The sequence below is a fragment of the Malus sylvestris genome, chromosome 15 (genome assembly GCF_916048215.2).
Source record: "Malus sylvestris chromosome 15, drMalSylv7.2, whole genome shotgun sequence".
Taxonomy (NCBI): Eukaryota; Viridiplantae; Streptophyta; class Magnoliopsida; order Rosales; family Rosaceae; genus Malus; species Malus sylvestris.
The window spans coordinates 13,141,468-13,165,622 of record NC_062274.1 but is presented as its reverse complement, the minus strand read 5'-3'; the positions used below and the strand labels follow the sequence as shown (position 1 = coordinate 13,165,622).

At 35.6% G+C, this 24,155-nt stretch overlaps 3 protein-coding genes and 1 pseudogene across 5 annotated transcripts; all 4 read left to right on the top strand.

Moving 5' to 3' along the window:
- The first annotated feature begins 609 nt into the window (after positions 1-609).
- Positions 610-3,340, top strand: LOC126601409 (phospholipase D alpha 1-like; annotated as a pseudogene).
- Positions 3,341-6,524: 3,184 nt separating this feature from the next.
- On the top strand, positions 6,525-7,529 carry LOC126606056 (uncharacterized). Its single transcript, XM_050273524.1, has 2 exons — positions 6,525-6,913; positions 7,018-7,529. The coding sequence occupies exons 1-2, from the start codon at positions 6,736-6,738 to the stop codon at positions 7,260-7,262; spliced, it is 423 nt and encodes a 140-aa protein (XP_050129481.1). The 5' UTR covers positions 6,525-6,735; the 3' UTR covers positions 7,263-7,529.
- Positions 7,530-12,944: 5,415 nt separating this feature from the next.
- On the top strand, positions 12,945-14,800 carry LOC126604400 (uncharacterized). Of its 3 annotated transcripts, none has more exons than XM_050271642.1 (3): positions 12,945-13,110; positions 13,501-13,657; positions 14,316-14,800. In XM_050271642.1, the coding sequence occupies exons 2-3, from the start codon at positions 13,506-13,508 to the stop codon at positions 14,482-14,484; spliced, it is 321 nt and encodes a 106-aa protein (XP_050127599.1). In that variant the 5' UTR covers positions 12,945-13,110; positions 13,501-13,505; the 3' UTR covers positions 14,485-14,800. The 3 variants fall into 3 exon arrangements, with proteins under 3 accessions (XP_050127599.1, XP_050127600.1, XP_050127601.1); XM_050271643.1 differs by having other exon boundaries at positions 12,967-13,110; positions 13,504-13,657; XM_050271644.1 differs by having other exon boundaries at positions 12,992-13,110; positions 13,383-13,657.
- Positions 14,801-15,441: 641 nt separating this feature from the next.
- LOC126604399 (uncharacterized) lies at positions 15,442-19,731 on the top strand. The gene is made up of 5 exons (XM_050271641.1): positions 15,442-15,875; positions 16,362-16,621; positions 17,340-17,430; positions 19,210-19,285; positions 19,389-19,731. The coding sequence occupies exons 1-5, from the start codon at positions 15,814-15,816 to the stop codon at positions 19,440-19,442; spliced, it is 543 nt and encodes a 180-aa protein (XP_050127598.1). The 5' UTR covers positions 15,442-15,813; the 3' UTR covers positions 19,443-19,731.
- Positions 19,732-24,155: the final 4,424 nt, after the last annotated feature.

Here is a 24,155-nt window from a genome sequence, read left to right as displayed (position 1 = left end):
AAAGGTATAGTTGCAAATTTTGTGGGACTCAGTGATCACCTACCACTTAGCCAAATAAGGATCATGTTCTTGGACACTCAAGTGGGAGAATGTAAGTTGTGAGTGTCAAAGAACATGTGCTCACTGTTTCTTGACATACAGTAACTTGGTTAATCCGAGTTAATGGTTGAGAAAATTATGGAGCCTTATTTGGTTAGGTTTAGGAGTCCTTATTTAGTGCAATTAATTATAAAAACCTTATTTAGTTGACAAAGAGTTCGTTACCATTTAGGACTATAATGAAATCCTAATTGATATGGAATATCCCTTTAATCAGTTAATAGGCCGGATTAAAGGGATGAGTGTCTATATATTAGGAGGTCCCTGCACTCACAGCATAATCCTATTCTAGTGCAAAACCCTATTTTTGTGCACAAGGAATCTAGGCTGCTAGAGTGTAGAAGTTCCTCCTTGAAACCCTAGCAGACATGGCTTCTTCTTCTTCCTCCACTTCGGAAGATAAGTTTATTTCCCTTTTAATCCTTTTGATTGGTTTATTGTAGTTATATTTGTTTTATTCGTGATTCTAATGTCTTATTGTTGTGATTTCAGAATATGTCTTACAGTGGACAGATGGGTTAAGATCATCTATCACAACAAACCTCTGCATGGACGTTCGAAAATTCACGTGAAGTTGCGTTTCTTTAACGTAAACCAGGAGTCGAATTGGTCTCGCGGAATAAGAAGTCCTGAATTCCAAGGAGTTCCATACACATTTTTCACTCAGAGGAATGGTTGCAGAGTTACCCTTTATCAAGATGCTCATGTCCCTGAAAATTTCACCCCAAAAATCCCTCTTGCTGGTTCCAAGTGTTATGAACCGCACCGATGCTGGGAAGACATTTTTAATGGCATTTCTAATGCAAAACGCTTGATATACATAGCAGGTTGGTCTGTATGTACTAAAATCACATTAGTAAGGGACCCAAAGAGGCAAATCCCGGGTTGCGATTTGACCCTCGGAGAGCTTCTTAAGAAGAAGGCAGATGAAGGAGTGAAAGTCCTAATGCTTGTGTGGGATGACAGAACTTCAGTGAAGTTGCTAAAGAGAGATGGAGTGATGGCTACTCATGATGAAGACACTGAAAGCTACTTCCACAACACAGCAGTTCATTGCGTGCTGTGTCCCCGAAACCCTGACAACGGGAATAGCATTGTCAAGGATTTACAGGTGTCCACCATGTTTACGCATCACCAGAAGATTGTCGTGGTGGACAGCGAATTGCCTAATGGAGGAGGATTGTGAGCTTCATTGGTGGCATTGATCTTTGTGATGGAAGATATGACACACCTTCACATCCCATTTTCAGGACTTTAGACACAACACACAAGAATGATCTCCATCAGCCTAATTTTGGGGGCGCTTCGTTCACAAAAGGTGGTCCAAGGGAACCTTGGCACGACATACGTTGTCAGTTGGAAGGGCCTATTGCGTGGGACGTCTTATTCAATTTTGAGCAAAGGTGGAGGAAGCAAGGTGGGAAGGACTTGCTTGTTGAACTCAGAGAGCTAGATGACACATTTATACCACCATCTCCGGTTATGTCCCCTCAAGACCATGATACATGGAATGTTCAGCTGTTTCACTCCATCGATGGAGGAGCTGCATTCGGATTCCCTGACTCCCCCGAAGATGCTGCCAGGGCAGGCCTTGTCACCGGGAAATATCACGTGGTTGACCGAAGCATTCAGGATGCTTACATCAATGCCATTCGGCGCGCAAAGTCTTTTATCTACATCGAAAATCAGTACTTTCTTGGAAGCTCTTTCGGATGGCATTCAGATTATGTTACCCTAAAAGTTGAGGAGGTTGGTGCTTTGCATCTGATCCCAAAGGAACTGTCACTAAAGATTGTTAGTAAGATTGAAGCCGGAGAAAGATTTACGGTTTACATTGTGATGCCAATGTGGCCAGAGGGCATTCCGGAAAGCCAAACCGCTCAGGCAATGTTGCATTGGCAGAGGATGACGATGGACATGATGTATAGGGACATTGTTCAAACTCTCAAAGTCAAGGGGATTGAGGCAAACCCTAAGGATTATTTGGCATTCTTTTGCCTTGGTAACCACGAGAAGAAGCTACCCGGAGAATATGAACCTCCGGAAAAACCAGAACATGGATCAGATTACAGTCGAGCACAACAAGCGAGGCGGTTCATGATCTATGTTCATGCCAAGGTGATGATAGGTAAGCCAATCTTATATCACATTCTTCTTAATTAATTATTCTAACTTTTAATTTAACTTAAAGAAAACACGCATTGAGAAAAGCTCACTTCTACTCAATTTTCTTCAGTTTTGTTCCTTTTTATTAACATAGTTGATTGTTCTAAGGGTGTAGAATCATTAGGTAGAGCTTAAAATTTAGATTCTAATCTCGGGTTGGTTTATCATTTCGAGTTTAGGTTCCAAACTTCATATTCGCCTGAAATGTAATACATAAAACCTGAAATCGAAGCTCTAAAGCGTGATTATGAACTCTAAATTATCAACTCTTTCAATAAACGAATCAAAGTAGAACAAAGTTGATAATAAGTGAGATTTTCTCAAAACATCCGTTCTTAAAGAAAAAGTGGACGTCCCCACAATAGAATCATGGATTTGTACGAAGGACAAACATATACTGATTGAAGTGTTTGAAATGCGTTGCATAATTTGCAGTTGATGATGATTACATAATCATTGGGTCCGCAAACATCAACCAAAGATCAATGGATGGAGCCAGGGATTCGGAGATTGCCATGGGGGCCTACCAACCCTATCATCTATCCACCGGAAAGCCAGCCCGGGGACAAATTCATGGCCTCAGAATGTCATTGTGGTATGAACACTTGGGCCTGCTTGATGACATCTTTCTTGAACCACAAAATGTGGAATGCATAAGAAAGGTGAACCAAATTGCAGACCAGCATTGGGACCTTTATTCATGTGACACATTGGATGGTGACTTGCCAGGGCATTTGCTTAGCTACCCCATTGCAGTTACTGAAAATGGAGAGGTTACAGAATTGCCCGGAACAGAATTTTTTCCCGACACCAAGGCTCGAATTCTCGGGTCGAAATCTGATTTGCTTCCTTCAGTCCTCACTACTTAGGAGTAAAAAGGTTTCTTCTCACTTTACTATGCTAAATGCATTGTAAATATGTGTTAATATAATAAGAAGTTACCTTACACAATTACAAAAGAAAATTATTGTAGATCGGATAATTCGCTATGTTTTTATCACAATTATTATTTTTATTAGCTACATATGTGATTGCAACATAAATTTGATCAAATATAATTTGTATCTAGTGTAAATTTTGATGCTCGTATTTTCTCAAATTTCACTCTCTTAGTCTCTTTCTTTCGCCCTCCTCCCCACCTACCTCCTCATAAATTTGTCCTTGCGTTATATTTTTATTTTTGTTTTCCCTCTCAAATTTCCTTTTATTGTGGTTGAAGTTGCTTTAGTTTTCAACATCACTTCTTTTGTTGATAAGAAATTTCGAAGATAACTATTGGTTGTGATGAGTGAGACCATCTTCATGAACACCCTTTCACATCTCTCCCTCTCAAAAACCCTATTGGAAAAAGAACATGAACATATTATCAAAGGCCATTTTTGCAATTATTGGGATTTGATATTTGCCTTTGGCACCATTAACATTAACACTTTAAAGGTGTTGCCAAGAAGAAAAAACTTAACACTTTAAGGTAGTCCTTCGTTACTCTTATGGTTATAGTGTCACGTGATGAGTGAAATACTCACGACTCACATATATATTTCAAATCATAAATTGAAATAATACCGTATTAGACTTTTGACTTGTCTTAACTCCTATTCAAAAAAAAATTTATAGTCCCATCATATATTGCACACAGACAGCCATTTACAAGAATTTCTCATTAAATTAAAAGAAAAGTGACTCGTATTCATTATCACGAAAGTAATTGAATCTTTATCGATCATCTATATTAGGTTAAATATGTTGCCCGTACTATCGTTTCATATCTTCCATTTTTTATCCTCCTTTGAATCGCTGCCAATATAATCCAAGCCAGATATGCTTGTTCTTTATCTTACTCAAACTATAAAAATATAAAATAATTCCTAACCAGTTATGTTCTGCATAATGTTGTTTATGTAGTCTTCTTCTATCCCATTTTCTAAAATTTGGCCAACATCCAACCACAGTCCAAGGCCTTTTGCTTATTGGCTTTTGGGAACCTAACAAGCCACACATGTAACATTCTGACTGAGTAATGTTAACTGCTGGGGCATGCATGTGCTTGCTGCAAGCTTCCTACAAAATTACATGTAATATTTTATATAATTATTGTGGTTTTTTATGTCAATAATACACAAAAATACCGTTATATGAAGTCTTATATAATTAATTTACTCATGCCATATAAGTTGCTTTCAAGCTCAAAACTTTTAAAACTCCATTGGCCTTCAGTCGTTTTCCTATCTTCAACTAAATCTGACCATCAAGAACTCCAATATTTTGGCATGGAACGGCCTGATATGTCATGCATGACAACGGCTGCGTGTATCAAAGAGAGAGAGAGAGAGAGAGAAAGAAAGAAAGAAAGAAAAAAAAAAAACCTAATAATTGAGCCCCATTATCTCAAGCTCCATTACATTCAAGAGTGTAATCCAGTGAATCCACCACTCTTCATTTCATCTAGGTCAAACAAATATACAGCATTTTGACCTGATTACCACATCAAACTCATCAGTCTCGATTCACAAAACGAGCCTCTTTCGGAAACAGCATCTTGATCGTTACGTCTTTTGTGTAGGTAGGAAACTCGAAACTTTATGTGGTTAGGTATTGGTGTTAAGAGGGTGCATTGCACGCAGCTACCATTCCATATTAATCCTCACATTGCCTAAGATTGTGAAAGTGAGAAAAAGTAATGCTGTGGAAGAGTTAGTCCCCCTCCTTTCCCATTTTCCAAACTAGCAATTGACGTCACCATGAAACTTTCTTCTTCATTTGGCATTGCCGTGCGGTGCACAAACAAAAGTTACTTGCCGGACCACTCATCAGAGAGAGAGAGAGAGAGAGAGAGAGAGAGAGACCCTATCCCCCCAATAAAAAGACACATTCAATTATACATAGCAGATGTCGGTTAGACTAGTTTGTGAGAACAATGTGTTTGTCGTTTGGTATTTAAGTTTGCACTTTTTTCCGATAAATTATGGTACATCAAAATATTGATGATCATGTTTAGAGTTGCTTCTAGAATCACTAAAATATTGCTAGCAAAAAAAAAAAAAAAAACTTAAATGGTTTTGGCAATGGCTGAGTTAGGAATTTTTTACCGGATGGGCTAGCTTACAAATTTACATTTTTATAAATAAAGAAACTTGATACTTGATACCGTATTTTTTACATTATCAGCTAGCTTAAAAAAAATTCACAAGGTGAGCCAATTTTTTTTGTAATTAAACAAATACGTGTTCAAATTCAAACTTGTACATGTACAAGATGCGATGAGAAAAAAGATGTAAGAAAAAGAAATGGTTTGTAAACTATATTATATAATTTTATATAATTAAACATAGAGAATTCAGATTAGTGACTAAATATATGATGGACTACGTTCAAAAATCAATCAAAATTACATGTAATATTTTATTTTTCCACCAGAAGCTACCTGAACGACAGCCCACAGCAGCCCTTAACGTGGCTCTGCTAGTGGGTTTTGGGTCAAGCAATTCATGAAGAATCACCCTTCAAATGTTTTTCTATGAAGCCCATTTATATTTGGGTTTTTATCATAAAAAATAATGTTAGGTAGATTATCTTTTTAAATCAAATTTACAAATTATATGTTGTGTTACCAATAGAAAATAAACACACTAATCGACACTTAATTATCAAATCATCAACAATCACGTTATATAATTTACAAAATTTGGTTTAAATAAATCGTCTCCGTAGCATTAGCATATTACAAATGGTCTTTTATGTTTTGACAAGTCATTAGTTTGGTCTTTTATTTTAGGGAACTTTAACTAAAAGCTCCCGGTACTGTTCACTTTAACGAAAAATCACATTTTTACACTAAAAAGTCAATCTTGATACTATTCACTTTACCCTTTATTTTGTCTTTATCATTAAAACTCAAAGTTTTCAAGCCATTTTCATTAGTTTTCCTTTTATTTTATACTTCAAACCAGGAATACATGTAAATATTGTAATCAATCTCATAATTTAATATCGAACAAAAGTAATTATACGAAAGCAGTCCTAAACAAACCCGTCTTATGAAAGAAAAAAAAATTCCACATTTATAAAAATGCCGACATTCACATTTTACCAATCTAAAGTGAAAAAAGAAGACAAAAATATCAAAGAAAAAGAAAGAAAAACTCATGACTATTGACCAATGGCTGATTAAAGAAATTTAAAACAATAACATAACCCCATTTGTTTGATTTCAATATCATATTCACATGTTGTTCTCCCACTGCACCACCATAACTATTTATCTCCCCCCCCCCTCCCCTCTTCTCTCTTCTCTCTTCTCTCTCCCTCTGCCCCCATTATATTATACTACAATTAATTCTCCCACACTTGTCTCTCCCTCTTTCATCCAAACTCTACTTCTTTCTGCTTTCTGTTTCTTTTACCTGCCTCGAAATCCCAATTGGGTTTCCTGTTTCTTCCTACTTCTTGGTTTTCTTGCAGAAAAAGATCATGTCTTCAGTGCTGGGCTCTCAAGGGGTGGTTTTGGCCACCGCCATGGCGGTTTCCGGCACCGTCATCCTCCTCGCCCTCCGCCTCCAGAAGTCCCTACCCAATTCTCACGGATACCCAGTTGATCAAATTACCCATCAGTCCTCCCCTCAAATTCTACGATCTTGTATATCTTCTGGTATGCTTAACATTCAATCCTCTGTTTTACTCTGTTTTCTGTGTTTCAAGGATAATTGGGTAATTTCATATATGGCTGACTTTCTTTTGCTGGTGAGTTTGCAGATGGAAAGAAGAGGAGGAAGAAGAACAAGAGGGTGCACTTTGCAGAGGACGTCGTGGATCCGATTGGAGACAATCAGGAGTTTAGACGGCAGCACCAGATAATTCCCACTGCTTTTTCCAAATCTCCAACTTCTTCTTCTGCAACTTCCCAGAAATACAGAGGATCAATGCCCGCAAACCGGGCGGCTCTGTACAATGGAATTCTCAGGGATCGTGGCGGTTACCGGTTGGCCTACTCCTACTGATCAATTCCCACATCTTTTCTGTATATTTTTGGGGTTGATTTTCTGTAAAGATCGAATCTTTCTTCTTTTTTTTCCCCTTTAATTTGTACAAATTTTAGTTTTTTTCTTTTGCTGATGAGAGGTTAAGTAGGTTGGAAGGTATATTCGGAATCGTATGCAGTGATGGGTCCCACAGGTTTTGGTTAGTTGCTGCCGTTTTATGTTTCTTCTTGTAACATGATTGGGTACATGGTGGAGTCCCTGTTAATACCAACATATTTGTTGATATTTTGCGAAAGAGTTCTATTATGTTTCGACGAATGGCATTGAACAAAATGAATGTTTTGACATGCGGTTAAAGATATTATAACATACCTTATGTCGACACATGTTAGAAAATCTCGATATTTTGATTCTTAATTTTCTTGGGATTTTTCTAGGCAACGGAGAAATTTCAACAAAGACTTAGCCTTTTGCATCTATCGGTATCAAATATATAGCAACCAAAAGATGGAAAAGAAATAGTTGAATTACAAATAGTGTGCCAAGTTCCAACAATGATGATGACAAATTCAAGTGGTCATATTGCTATGTGTTAAAGGTTTTCTATCCAATGACTTGGATGGCTTCTAGATAACTAAGAAACCTTGACATTAGGTAAAGCCTTTATGACGACAATGTGACTATGTGTGACAGGGGTTGGTGGTTAGGACTTGAGAGAAGACTTTATTCATTCCCACTTACATGCTAAACATTTTCACACTTGGTGCAGAAAGTTTACTTCTTTTGTTCCTTCGTTTGTAATTCTTTATTTACGCAGATATGATAATTTTTTATTTGTATAATGGAGAATCGCAAGCGATCCTTTATACATACACATGCAACATTAGAGAGAAAAATCAAACTAACAACTTTAAATGCAAAATAAACGCTTTTAACTAAGTGAGCTGTAATTGTTTTGCAGCAACAAATAATGTGAGCTGGATGGTCGGACCTGTCCACAACTCTGCTAGGGTTTGACCGGAGCTTTCAATAATGTGAAGTGTTTGACATAACACGCGTGGACGCATGCGAGAGTACATGCATGTGTGAACACGGCCATGTGCCAGGATGCTTCCTTTGTCAATTCAACGATGACTTTTGCGTATTTGGCCTAATGAAACCTTGGATTGGAAGCAAAGCCAACCGTATGAATAACTAAACAGAAAACATTAAATTATTGCCTAATCTCCATCTTAGCATAATTAATTGATTCCTAATCAACGTGGACATATAAATAAAATGTCATTAAGCCCAATTAGTTTGACCAATTATGCTTTAACATGTTATATGCTCGATTAATATTTCAACTTTTTATACATCAATGAAAAGTTTCAAATTCGTATATTAAAGCGTCATACGTTCTAGCTTAAGCACTGTGTAGATTTTTCTTAAGAATACATACGCATGAATATAAAAACAGCAAAACCCTGTAGGTTAATCAAGCAGGATGGGTAACTGAAGTTTTTTCCTTGTGGGGGCTCACGGAGTGTGTCCCAGATCAGATGTAATATGTCCCCATCCTTTTTCTACGTTATTTAATATCTGATTTGTTTTAGCCTGTTATTAAATTACAATTTGCCACAAACTAGCTAATACATCTCAAGTATCCAAAGTTTTGGTCACTGAACCTACTCATTCGGGTGTCACCAATGAAAATTGAAAACACAAGGTATTAGGGTTTTGATTGGACAAGTCATTTTTCAAAAGGCACGAGCCAGTCCTACTTCTTCTCCATTGTTAAAAATAAAAATAAAAAAATTGTCAATATACATGACACAGTGACATTCCCGTTGCAGCCGATTTCTCGCCAACACGAATCTTTTATATACCTAGGGTTTCGATTGGACAACTCATTTGTCAAAAGCCTGCACGAATGCATGAGCCAATCCTACTTCTTCTCCATTGTAAAAGATTAAAAAAATGTTAACATGCACGTAACATTTTCGTTATAGTCGATTTCTCGCCAACGAGTCTTTTATATACTTATGGTTTTGATCGGATAAGTCATTTGTCAAAAGCCTGCCCTAATGCATGAGCCAATCCTACTTCTCCATTGTAAAAGCTAAAAAAAATGCCAATATACGCGACATAGTGACATTCTCGTTGTAGTCGATTTCTCACCAACACGAGTCTTTTATATACGGCACACGTGCAACATGACATCCTCTGTGTTTTGTTTGACTTGATGAATAATATTGGATCAATTTGGTTTCACTGAATTATACCTTAATTAATCCACTTCAAAAATTATAAATTGGAGGAATATATATGTACGTACCATTGATTCCTTCACGTGTACAACAAGAAATGGAGAATGGTCCCGGTTCAATTTTGGGACCAAGGTCAGTGGCAGGTCAAAAATGGAGGTACCGTGTACAAATGAGCTAAATGTGAGTACAACGTATGGATCGAACAATAATTGGAAATAGAGTCGTAGATGTTTCGAATTAGATTGTATGTTCTAACAAGTTTAGTGAATATCTGTTAGTTCAATATTATGCAAACTAGAGCTCACATCATTCACATCTCCAACACAATATATATTACACGTATAGTAGTGCTCAAACGCTAATTCCTTACTTGATTAGTTAGTTCACGATGTAATTTTATGATCTGATGACCTAAAAATGGAAGTTCATAACATGGATCACATTTTTTAATAATCAAACGAGTGATGAATGTTGTACTATATTACTAATTGGTTAACGCTTTATGGTTATTAATTACATGATGCCATGTATAGTAGTTGTGATGATCATATGATGGAAGACATCTAAATGCCATGTATAGTAGTTGTGATGATCATATGATGGAAGACATCTAGTTAATGGTTCACTTGGGTTGGATTAGCAATTATAGATTCCAACTTAATGATACAATTTTATCCTCAAGTGATCACGTGTCAATATTTAATTATAAAGTAAATAAAACTTCATCGAATCTAGTGATAATAAATTATTTGGTTCATTTCAAATAGTTACGAAGTTAATTTATCAAAAAAAAAATTCAAATATTAATTTCATCTTGAGTAATAAATTAAAATGTTACGATAGTGCCAACTTAATGACAAAATTATATTGTACTAATAAACAGTGGAATATGACAAAAACACATCACAATATTTGTCCATTCACCCATCAACAGCGCAGTAAAAAAGGAGCATGACATCTGCAAATTCTACATTAGATGCTTCCTTCGTCAACTTTCTCAGTGACCTCATTAACTTTATAAACATTTTTCTATGTAAACTGTAAACCGCAAAAGCGAAAGCGAGAGGAGAGGCTTTCATCTCAGTGGTCCATGGCTTGCTCTTGGCCCTCCATTTAGTCAATAAAATGACCCACTGCTTTTGCTTTAATTAAGTAACTTTCATTAACTAAATTAATCTTAATATTAGTACTTTAATTGCAACAATGTGCTCATAATTTCGTGGCTTTGCCATAATGTACTTTAATAAAATGATGATTAAGAGAAAGTAGTAGAACAACCATGCAATATTTTTCAACAAATCAGATGCCAACATGTTTAATTTAATTTATTAGTTGAAATGACTTCTTGTAATATGGCATATTTGGTGGGAAAAGGTGAAAGCTAGCTAGGAACCTTCGGCTTGTCCAAATATGGGAACCAGAAAATCAATAAGTTTTTATAGGTAACGAAAGTATAAATTACATAGCGTATCATTTTATTTGTTAAAAAAACTGTATTTATTAGTTGCAGGCAGCACATGATTTTTTGTTACTCTCAAACATTTGCTAAAGGGGAAAGCAGTTGCTGACAAATTAGCAATTTTAGACTTCTCTCGTGTTCTATTGTTTGGCATGATGCTTCTTCTATAAAGATTCATTCAGATTTGTTGGTCATATCGAATTATAAGTTTATCTCCTCTTCTAATGTGTGATTTTTTTTTTATCTAATAATTTTGGATTTTTCTTTTTGTTTTGTTGCTTAACTTGCAGGTAACCTTTTAGGTTTTATTTTAGAGATGTTTGATCCTATGTCTCCCCCTCTTTTACTTGTATTTTCTTTTTCAAGAAGAGTAAAGTTTATGTCCGCTCGCTTTTTTTGTATTTTTCTTTTTAAGAAAAATAAGGTTTATGTCCATCCTCTTTTTCTGTTTTTTTTTTTTTTTTTGCTCACTTTTTTTTTTCATATTGAAAAAATTCTCTCATTCGAGGTTCTTCCAAAAAAAATAATAATTTACTTGTTCTAAGAGTAAACGATATGATTCGTACGTGATACTTTTAAGTTATATTAATAAAATAATAAAATAGACTTGATATAATTTGAGTAAAGTAAATAAGAACCACATGTGATAGTATTTTGAATAAACCAAAAAATTGTTGATTGAAATCAAATCAGTTTGTCACAACTAAAAGTAGCTTAATTATTTAACCCCAAAAAGTAGCTAAAGTAAATGTTTTTTTTGTTGTAGAAGATAAGGATCATGAGCAGGCGGTACTATCAGCAGCGTTGATAATTCTTTAATTAATTGAAGTTAAATCCTCCTAACTACTTTGATTAGTGGCCATGACGTCGAGGGTTAAATCATACTCACAAGTTAATGTTGGAACATCCCTAACATATACAAATATTCTTTTAGATTCCGCAAATCAAACGCATTTGTTTGTAATTTGCCAGCAAATTTTATCCATCCATCGGAAAACATTTTACCAATTAACTTGTGTTCTAATCATGCTTGTCAATTATTTGTTTATTATCTTTGATTTATTTAATTTTATCATTTGGCCTCCCACGTTTTGTTTGTTTCTGCCAGCAACTTAAGAACATTGGCCATAGTCAACGATCATGGTCATCTACTCATGAGTCATGATGCCTCTCTAAACTAGAGTGCTTCAGAAGTGAGATGAGAAGAGGGGAAGGAATGGTGGAAGGTTTTTTAACTATTTAATATATTTTTGACATGTTTACTTTAGAGTGAAAATTGAAATTATGCCGATTCTTACCTTTTAAATGTTTGCTAAATATTGGTGTTGGAATTGTTAAGATTCATGATTTTTCATGTCACATATTTAATAATGAAAAACATAATGTGAGTTTTATATCCAACATCTTAAAATAAGGATCTGATCAATTACAGAAGGCTAGTTAATCCAATAGCGATTCTATTTTTCCATTTTCTTATTCGACAGTTATGGTAACAAGTAGCTCATGGTTAATTATCAATTTTTTTTTTTATATTTATTTGATGACTAAACAGTCTCCAAATCAAATGAATTTTTTTAGAAAATGTCTTTAGATGATAAAGAGAATGATTAATTTTGATTTTAACATTTATGCAATAAAATACTATCGCCTTGTCACATTATTGCTAATTTATTATAAGGCTTAGCCTAATCCCTCATTGCTTTAGTATAATAATATCGTTTGTTAAAAAAAAATGGCAATGTCCCTTATTTCAACAAAAACAAATAGGGAACTTTAACGAAAAGCTCCCGTACTGTTCACTTTAACGAAAAACCACATTTTTACACTAAAAAGTTAATCCTGTACTATTCACTTTACATTTTTATTTTGTTTTTATCGTTAAAACTCAAAGTTTTCAAATCATTTTCATTAGTTTTCCTAAAAAAATAATATGAGTTTTCAAGTAAAGCATGGGCCTTATGAAAAAGATTTGAGTCCACCACAAATTGGGCTACACACTAGGCCCAACATACTTAGTTCGCGGAAACAGAAGTTGTACACTCTCGCACGCAGACAAGACACAGAAGGAAGAATACGAAGAAGAAGCAATCACTGACACTGCAAAATAAGAGAGGCGGTGCAATTTTTTTACCAGCCAAACGCCGCCGTCAGCCACCAGGTACTTGTCCTCCATTGATGTACACAGTTACGTATAGAAGTTGAGCTGTTAATTATGATTAATCCACTCTGCTAATTACATTATTTTACGGTAATCATTTCGATATGCTGCTAGGGTTTCTTGTATAAATTGTTCCCCTTTCAGAAATTGGTATTTAGGGTTTTACATTTCCAATCCAAAAGTCAGCATCTTTATTGTTAAATATAGATTGTTAATATATTGTGGATTGGGATGGATGCAAAATCTGAAATTGTGACTGACTGCTCTGCAAGCTGCTTGTTCAATTCGCAATTTGGCAACCATTTTCTGTTTCAAGTTACGCGTCGCAAGCGGGATTGGTGGGTGCTGAATTTGATGGTTTGTAAATACATGTTTCTCTGTTTTTATCAGTAGCCATGAAGGTGCGTTCATCTGTGAAGAAGATGTGTGAGTTTTGTAAGACTGTGAAGCGTCGTGGGCGTGTTTTTGTGATTTGCACAGCCAATCCCAAGCATAAGCAAAGACAGGGCATGTCGACATTGGCGTATGAAGGCACGTTGTCCTCCCTGTAAGTTCCCTTCTTGCATTCACTTCTCTTTATTTTTAGCTTTTGTATGTTTAATTTGACAACTTTTTCTATTGCGCCTAGTTTGAAGGACAAGTCTTATATAGAATCTTGAATGCTAAGCACCCCGTATCATGAGAAAAGCAATGCTTGTTTGACGAGTTTGTTGTCTCGCTCGCTCAATCCTAATCTTCCATAAAGCTGGGAGACGCTTGCCTGTTGTAAACTTCTTGTACATATTTCATTATTTCGGTGGGTAATTTTACTAACTGATTCTTGGCTTGGCATAGACACGTGGTTAAGCACACAAAAAGCAGTTTCCTAATTCCTACTATATGCTGGCAATGTTTATCGAGTGAAGGATTTAGTTACTGCCTTCTCTAATTTTTGCTCGTGAGCTGGTAGTTTCCATCTTTTACACCATGTTATCTAGCTTGATTGCCCTGTGTCGAGTCTTTCATGCCTGCTTATCTAAAATGATAATTTTTGTTGATAGGAAAATAGCTTTTGCTTTGAATTTTTCATTGTTCTGATCAAATATTATCAGACATATGTGCATTATCCTTTCTCTCACAGCAAATTATCAATTTCCTAAAGAAATCTGATGTGATAATTGAATGGATTTCCGAATTTTCCAGTTGAATGTTTGCATCATTTTCAGGTTTGTGGAGACTAGTTCCAAGCAGGAGAACAACTCTGGTCACACCTTGCAGGCAGGTTTGGCCTCTCTGATACCCAAAAAGCCAGAACCCTCTATGCCCTCTATGCCCACCACGATTCTCGGATGGAGGGTGCGCCTGGCATCCATGCTGTCCAGAAACACCAATTAGCTTCAAAACTTGAAACAGGACGACAGCAAACTTGATCCAAGTTTTTAGGTTCTTTTCTTTGGTTATGTCATACATATTCAAATTGTTATAATCTACTCTATTTTCTCTTCGATTTTATCGTTTAGTCTGCTACTACATAATTTAGTCCGTGTCTCCCACGCCTTCTGGTATGTGTAAACTTGCCGTGCAAGACATTTTAATGGCAGCGACCTTCACCTGCTCGATTTATGTAATTCCGGAATGGGATGCCTTGAGTTGTAAAGGACGCCTTTTTCGGAATCAGACGTTATGAAAGTGAGACAATTTGGAATCTGTATGTTGCTACTTTTCGTATGTCATTTCAAAAGATCATATGGAACCAAAATTTTCCTACTTAAAGTTGAAGAAAATGAAAAAAATATTTTAACTTTAGAAATTATGCAGGCAGGTGTACCAGCTCCCTTTTCTTAAGTCATATCCAAAAGGCAAAGGCCCCTCTATACGTTTCTTATTTGACAAAAATCAAAAGCTGAAATAGCCAATTATGCATGTTTCTATAATACTCGCATACCTAAACGCTCTAAATAATGCATCACAACAATTATTATTAAGGCATTTAATATTGTTCAACAACCAAAAAGGAGCAAACGCGGATCCAGGCAGTTAGTTAGGGTAGTGTGTATGCACGTTCAAGATCAATTCACTTTCAGAGTCACGTTGGTGGTTGTGACCGTGTTAGGAATGAGACCTAACTGGCCACTTCGGATAATAGAAAATTTTATAAGAAAAACTAATGAAAAGAGCTTGAAAACTTTGAACTTTGAGTTTTAATGATAATGATAAAATAAAGGGTAAAATGAATAGTAACATGATTGATTTTTTAGTGTAAAAATGTGGTTTTTCGTTAAAGTAAACCAGGAGCTTTTCGTTAAAATTCTCAATTTTATAATGGTTTAAAAGCAGTTGGACATCCATCTCCTTGCACTCAAGTTGGATTAACTCAAAACGACGTGGTCTCTCGTCCCGACAGTCGACAACAGCGCACACAGTTATGAGAACAAAACAAGTGGGAAGAAAGAAACCGCAACGCCCGGCAACGTATTTAATTAAATAATTTCACTTTTTCAAAAAACACTTGATCCAAAAGCTACCAATCGAAAACATCTGATTCCCCCACTTCTTTTTCACGTGGAATTTCCCTCTCACTTCCTCACCAATTCGATTCCCAATCTTCCCTGTAAATCCGGAAAGGAAACCCTAACCCTCCAAATTCTCACCAATTCTTTCGCCGATGAAAACCGATTCCTAGCCTTTGAATTTTACCGGCAAAGCTCCAGACGCAGGGACTCAATGGCGGCGACGCTCAACACCTCCATGGCGGCCTGGATCCGCCACTTACTCGCTTGCATGGGGTAAGTCTTCGCTTACACTTCGCGGGAAATTATCTGCTATTTTTGGTAGTTATTTGCCTTTGGGTTCTTCCAGAATCTGTTAATTTTGAAAGGTTTGACTTGTTAACCAAACTCTGTTATTTTTGGAAGGTTTGACTTGTTTCTGACTTGGTTGTAGACTTGTGGTAAAGATTTTGACTTTCTAAGTGAAATAAGTTTCGGATTGAAAGTATGTCAAGTAACAAATTTATGATCTGGGTTCTGAAAATTTTGGGACTTTATTGCAAGCTTAGATTAAAAAGTAGTTCAAAAACAAGAAATTTATGATACGGATTTCGAAAATTTGAAGAATTTTTGGTAACAGTGGCATGCTCATCTGGAGTATTGAGTAATTTTACCTCAACAGTTATGCATCTAAATTTGTATTAAAAAAATCGATGGTGTCTAGTTTGTGTTTTGGTGGAGTTTATTCTGCAGTGTGCTTTAACCTGGGTTTTAACAGAGCAGTGGTTGTTTTGGATGCTGCACTAAACCCACACCAATTACTGCTGTCGATGAGCCTTCAAAGGGATTGAGAATTCAAGGGCGAAGTGTTAAGAAACCGGGCATCTCGGATGACTTTTGGAGCAGCAGTACTTATGATTTGGACAATAGTGCCGTTCAATCCCAGAGAAGTATCTCATCCATCAGCACATCCAACCAGACCCTCAACTTTGCCAGTGTGGCTGGTAGTAGCACAAGCAGCCAATCTGACTTTGTAAATAATGGCAAGTTTTCGTTGTATGTTATTTACAGCATTCTTATTTTGGTCTGGTAATTGTGCGTAAGTATTTTGTGGTTTGTCATATTGAGTTAATACCAACAAAACAGGATCTGTGTCGTTATACATAAACTCAAACTGTGTTTGATAATACTTCGTAGTCAAAGACATTTCTGATTTTTTTATGTTTCTTTTTGGCAAATATATGCTTGTAAATACCTTTGGTGCTAAAATGTGTGGCCCTAACTGAGATGCTAATAATTTTCTTCTAAACGCAGAGGCCTGACTAAGAGAGAAACGGTGCTTGAGAAAAACTGGGAAGCAATGTGAATAGAATTCGGATGAGATGTTTCATGAGGGGAAATTTTTTTTATAGTTAAGTTACAAATTCATTAACTGGTGAAACAAAGGTTTCACAAATGAATGTTGACACAACCAATTATCTTCACATAAACCTTGGCTTTAACAGGTGTGTTAGGTCATGTAAATTTTAGAATTTGCAGAGTATGTTTTTATTATTTGTGAAGTATAGTTGTTCTTCTACATCTTGTATCTGTATATAACCTTACGCTTGATGGCTATGCTATGTATTATCTACTTATGGTGCTGGAACTTTTGGTTCACCTACCTTGACTGTAATTTGGTATAACCAGTATTCATGCTCTTGTGAGCTTTCATATTTGTAAGTGTATAGGTTATTGACTTACAACATTTCGTAACTACAGGTCTTGTTCTATGGAACCAGAACAGGCTTGAGTGGATCGGAAGTGGCAACCCTAGGAATCAAATTCCAAAAAGTCGGGAAACCAGAGTAAGGTATGTTACTTGTGCTTTTGTAACTTAGGTTGTGACTGCAATCTGAATCGGGGTCCATTAGTTTTGAGTAATGTAAGTGCATTCACTGCTTTAAATCAAAGTAATGACCTTTGTTGTTTAACTAGTTTGCTGAAGCTACTCTTTTTATTTCTCTAACAATATAATTTATCCCTTTTAGCTTAATACTTTTGATAGGATTTTTAGGTACCTGCGCAAAGAGGTTAAAATCACTTAAAATACTTACAAGAGTACAAGGTTATCGTAGTATAGCAGCTCAAGTAAGGTCGTTTTCCGCAGGGATTATTTAAAACAATTTATGAAAACCCTAATCTTAGTTAATTATCTGCAAACAAAGATTGGAAAAGGTTGATTTTGAATTTAAAAGTAATAAAAAAGAATTTTAATAAAAGTAAATTAGGAGAAACAACTAGTAACCAATTAAGAATAAATCAAATAAAAAAGAAAAGGTTTTGAGAAATAAATTTGGAAAAGTACTAGGGTTCAGCCATCATCTTAACAATCCTATGTAGTTCTTCCAATCACTTATGAATTACCCATGCATATTTTGAAGGTTAGTTTTTCCTAATATATATTCTACTTGGAACCTCCAACATAAAACGTATATCTAACATGCAACCTGTCCAGATGTTCGGATCAAATATGAACATGAAAGACTCATTAAGTTTTATGAAAACCCTTTGAAAAACCATACAACCCTTAAGATGTGTTTAATCATTAATCACAAGAAGTCAGCGCCAGTTTCAGGGAACCTTCCGACCAAAATTGCATCAAATTATTTTTTTAAATATCCTAATGGTCACGAATCACTAAGACACTTAGATAGTTTAAAAAGATGATTAATAATTCAAAACATGCATGCATAATATCATAAGTAAACCTAGCACAAGAACTTAGTTACAAATAATCATAATAAAAACTAAAGAAAATATATTAACTAGGAAAAGGATTGAAAACACCTTGTAGGTAAAAAGTCTAAAGTTCTCCAAAATAATGCTAAATTCTCTCAATGTTGCGTCCCCCTAGAACCCTAATGGTTAAAAAGCCTTATTTATACTACTACAAATTAAAACCCTCATGGAAATGGTTTTCTAAAAACTAGGAAATAAAATAACAAAAGGATAATTATAAATTACATTCCTATTCTGACTAGGAAATCTGCCCATAAAAAAGATAGTCACGTTTCTGGACCTTCAGGGCTCTAAAACAGGCCTAAAATGACTCAAATTAAAGATTAGGACATCCTCTTCAAGTTCCAAGAAGAGTCCAAGTCCAAAATCCATCATCTTCCAACCCAAAAGTCGCAAATAAACTCTGCAGCCCAATCTGCCAGCACTGCACGCTGGGCATAAATTAATTCGCCACGATCAGATGTTTCGGGATAAATTTATGAAATTTTGACACAACCTTCTTGATAGATTCACGAACCCGCTTCAATTGGAGTCACTCAAAAATTCTACCGTTTGATTACTTTATGCTCAAAACAAGTTCGCATGTCCTACATTAAAAACACATAGCAAAGCATCAAAATCTCACCAAAATAATAACCAAAATATACCAAGAATAGGGAATAATATATAGTATAAAATCGATTCATCAACTTTTACCATATTTTAAGTAGCTGGTGAATTAAATGATCTCATGAATGGCGGAAATCCTGTAAGCAGGTGTATCTAGTAGACATATTTTATTTAACTATGCTTTGCATTTTAATTTGCCTTGATCTTTCTACCAGAGGTCGACTAACTATGTCCTTTGCAGTTGGAATGCAACTTATGAAAGATTGGTTGGAACCAAACAGAGACAGTCACCTTACGCGCAACGCATTCCTTTGTCTGTAAGTCTTCGTTTTCCTTTGGTGGGAATTCTGCTTGATTTTTTGTATTGCATTTAGTTAGTTCATCATCCTATTGTAACGCTAATTGGGTTGGTATTAACAGGACATGGTAGAATTTCTCGTGGAAGTATGGGAGCAGGAGGGTCTGTACGATTGAGTGAATACCAGAATCTGCCTTTTAACGTGAGGAAGATACTTTTGTCTTTGTAAATCTGAGAGGTGTGTCTATATGGACGGGGCAAAGAGGGAAATTCGATACAACGACCATATGTTTCAAGTTTAACTGTAATATTTTCATCCTTTCCGCTCCCTTTTGTAACCATGTAATTGTGGAAAATGTCGTCTGGCACGCATAACTGAATACAGAAGCAGCAGTTAGCTTTTGCTTGTGTGAATACAAAAGTTAAAAAAAAGGGTTTCAAAATATACACCTAGATTCATGGTGATCTTTGTGTCCATTTGTTCTTCTTTCCTTCTCCCAAATATGTATCCATTTTCTTTCAGGAAGTGATTTTCGCACTATTTTTCTCCCCCTATGCACCGCCATTTATTTTCGGCTATTGGATTGAACAAATCAATAGGTAAATGAATAGGGGTGTGGAGGGATGGAGCGCGTGAAAATTGTTTCGTTTCTTTTTTCCGTGCGTTTCTATTTCTAGGTGGAAAAGCAACCGCAGCTGAAGACGACATGGATCATTCATGCACTTGCTCTTTTTCTTCCCATCTTTCTTGACAATCTTGTTAGGTCTGTATTAAAGTTAACTATGACCTCACAGCCGGTTGGACGTTTTTGGAATTTGCCAAAACTCTTTGATGCATGTATATTAGGAAACTTCGTTGCTTTGCTGGGTTTGTTTTCCATGTAATAATTCATGGAATGTCAATGGCTTGTTGGTGTTGATGTGGATGCCGAAAACAATATGAGATAGACTTGCTATCGTCTGAGCTTTTTCCACGTGTTTGTGGATAAGCCGTGACTTCCTTCTCGAAATTCTAGAATCGACCGGTTCATAGCATGAATCGAGATCTTTGGCTGCTGGATCTGTATTGACATGGATGTCGAAAACAATATAAGATGGAGAGTGATATTCACACTTATTTTTACATTCTCCATACCGTTGTTAATTTGTGCCCATTTATCTTCTTCAATTCGTTCAATTTGATGGCCGGAAGTTAAGACGATGTGTGAACGGTAAAACTGTGTGTGTGAATAGTAACACCCTATAAAATAGACTTGCTTTCGTATAAGGTATTTCAAGTGTTGGTTGAGAAGCCATGATTTCTTTCTGTATCTAAAATTCTAAATTAGTTATGGACCGAGATATTCATGGTTGTTGAATCCTTAGTCAAGGATTCATCGACTAAAGATCTAACGGCCATGGACGTCAGTTCATGTCATGGGCCGGACTCCGTATGTATTAGACTTAAATGGATCGTGTTGATTTAGATTCCTACAAGTGTCAGAACCACTCTCAGTGCCTCACCAAGATTTGAGTCGCCCACACACCGAAGCCAACTCAAGATCGTTTAACTACTAATTCTAGACTTTCATCCTTCGAAGAAGGATACTCTCGACATGACTTAGCCTCGTTGACTCAATTGCGTGTCTATAAACCCGTTTCAACCAAACAGTATTATAAATAAATAAACCTTGTTCTTTATGGTTAGATAAACACATTGATTTTACTAGGTTCGATGCTTCCAACTGGTGAATCTGCTTGACTGTGATCACGGGCAGAGTGAAACTCCCCATAGTCTCTCCAAACCCAAAAATAGTGAATAATTATGGCTTGTCACCAATTTTCCCATTTCTAAAAAAGAAAAAAGAAAACATACATTAACTTCTTACATGTGGGGTTAATGTCTGTCAAAAGGGAAGAAGCATCTGCATATTACCGATTCAGTGAAACTTGTTCCAAGTGTAGGTTTGTTGTTTGCTAAATCATGAATATATTATCTAACTTGGCATCCATCCGGGCCTCCACACAACAGCTGACGAATGCCCTATTGAATATTCAAGAGTTAATAATATGAATGCAAAGAACTACTTCACCAAAATGTGAACTGAATATATATTTGAATCATAGATTACGTGCATTTTCTATGAACAAACCAGAAGAGAAGACAGAGCACTGAAGAGAAAATATTAATTTGCATTTTTATTCAGATATAAATTTCATGAGGTCAGACACTGCCATTAGTGCCAAATACATTCGTATACAAATAAAAGCCTGCGTGGATTGGATGATGCATGCTGCCAAATTAAGCTGCCATTACAGAACCTCACCCTACCTCTCTTTGCCCCCTTCACCCACCCACAATTTTTTAATATCTAAATGACCGAGAACCGTTGAATCAAGTCTAACAATAAAATATGTTTCAGCACTGTATCTTAGTGCCTAAAGTTATACTTACCCACAGACAGGCAGGCAACTAAAGAAAACACTAAGTAGCACCTTATAATTTGGTTCCATGTTTTATGACTTTATGGCGCCCCCCCCCCCAACTTGATTCTGTGTGAGGGAGAGAGTCTTGCTTTTTTGAAAAGTAAGCCCTACAAAACATATCAAATTCCCAATGGGTTCATACACAATTTTTTTTATCTTTTTTCATCCCTTCAACTACTCCTATAAAAGGAGGAACAAACAATAGGACCAAGTTGAATTATATAAATATATCCCTCGTACAATGCATGTATAAAGACAATACCAAAAAGGCTACCGCTACAAATATCTTGAATGTCCATATTACAAGTACGTAGCATATATTTCATAGTATTTTGATGACTATTTATTTATGTTTGTATTTCCAAGTCATAAAAGTCCGCATGGATTATGGCAAAGACTTGGTAATAAAAGAGAAGAGATATCCTCTCCAGATTTCTTCCACCAAGACCATCGGATCAAGTGATTCAGACCTTTGAAATTTCATCCAACGGCCACAAATTATTATAACTTTTAAGAAGTCAAAACAGGTGGGTCGTTAGATGAAATTTTAAAAGCTCAGATCACTTGATCCGATAACTTTGGTGGTAATAAAAAGAAAAAAATTAATTAAGACGAAAATTGTCAAAGATGAAGACTTTAGAGTACCAAGATCACAGAACATATATTCTATATCGTCAACCAACAAATCCATTAGACTGGATCATGTCCACATTCTTAACAAAATTCTCAGTCCTAAAATATGAAGCTATACCACGGGTTAAACATAATTAGTTATCAAACTCGTCATTGTTAAGGGTTTGTTTGGAAGTGCTTTTAAAATGACTGGAATTACTTTTACACAAAATGTTTATGGATTCTAAAAGCACTTAAAGAACATGAAGTACTTTAAGTGTTTTTTCAGGATTCACTTACATTTTCATTAAAGATTAATTCTAAAATCATTTTTACTAAAAACATTTTATGTTATTTAAAAAAAAAATTCAAACGAGCCATAAGAAATAAACATGAATTTAACTTGTCAAGAAAGAAAAATATTACTAAATTGTAATAAAAGTGGACTAAATTGAGACATTTTACGGTGCATGAATCGTGTGACTACCTTTACCTTTCTCAACCTTTTTCATTAGAGAATTTGTGGGCAAGCTAAGTGGACGAGATAATTCCCGAAACTTTTTATATTAATGTAAAACATCTTTGATTAGTAGAAATTAGTGCACGATTAGGGTTTATTAGCTGGCGATGGCATGCTGTGCATGGTTGTCTCTGCAGGGTATTGAGAGCAGCGCCTGGTATACCATTACCAACGCTGACCTAGGGTTTTATAGTCTTTTGCCTCGTTGCTTGCTTCAAGACGGCAAGTAGGCAAGTTGGTAACTATGAGTACGTACGTAAACAACTAGTCCTAATCTAATTACAATACGCCAAGTTGATCATAAAAGTTAAACCCTAACTTTTAGAAAAAAAATTAAAAAATTTCATTCTCTTTTTTTTCTTCCTAGGAGATTAGACCGGATACAAATCACGGACATTCTAAGAAAAACCAAGCATGCGTTTCGATTCAACTTTTACCTCGAAAGGTAAATTAGTACCTGATGATTTTAATTTTTTAGCAAAACTAACGAAAAGTCCAAAAAAACTTCAATTTTAATGAAAAACCTTTTTTAAAGGTTAGTGAATAGTGCCAGGAAAATGTATAAATATGATTTTTTTTGTTAAAAGTAAACAGTACCGGGAGTGTTTTGCTAAAACTCTAATTTTTTTTAATAGTCCAAACTATTCAGTAGTTTGAAAAATAAACGATTATGATTGAATTAAAAAAAAAATTCTTACTTAATAATTCTAATAGATAACAAGACGGACTATTCAATGGTTCGGACTGTTGAAGACAAACTTGACTCTAGTTTAGGTAGCAAAATCTAGAACGATTCGAAGAACAAATCAAAAAATTATTTATGGGTTTCTTTTTCCTTCTTTTTCTGGATGAGATTTGTGGAAATTCATTGGTGGAGGAAGGTGCATGTACAGTTTAGATTCTGAACTTCTGAATTTTGCATTGAAATTTCAAGGTATTTTTGGTGAATTAGACTAATACCCTAGTCTTCTTTGTCTACCAAGTCTGCATAACAAGTGGGAGAGGGTCCAATGTTTCTAGCCTTGCCATCAGGTCAGCCAACTCGTATTCAATGCACATTTTCGACGTAATTGTAAATATAACAAAGAAAAAGAAAGGCAAAAATGCTTGCACCCTTTAAAACATTATGTCGATGTCAGGATCAATTCTGAGATTTTAGGAGCTATGTGCGAAATTTATAAAAAGGCTCTTCTTTAAGATGGTTAAGAAAAAAAATAGAACAAAACAAACACTTAAACCAAAACAAACCTTAGCACTCACTGATTGTAAATTTATAAATGCCATTTATAAT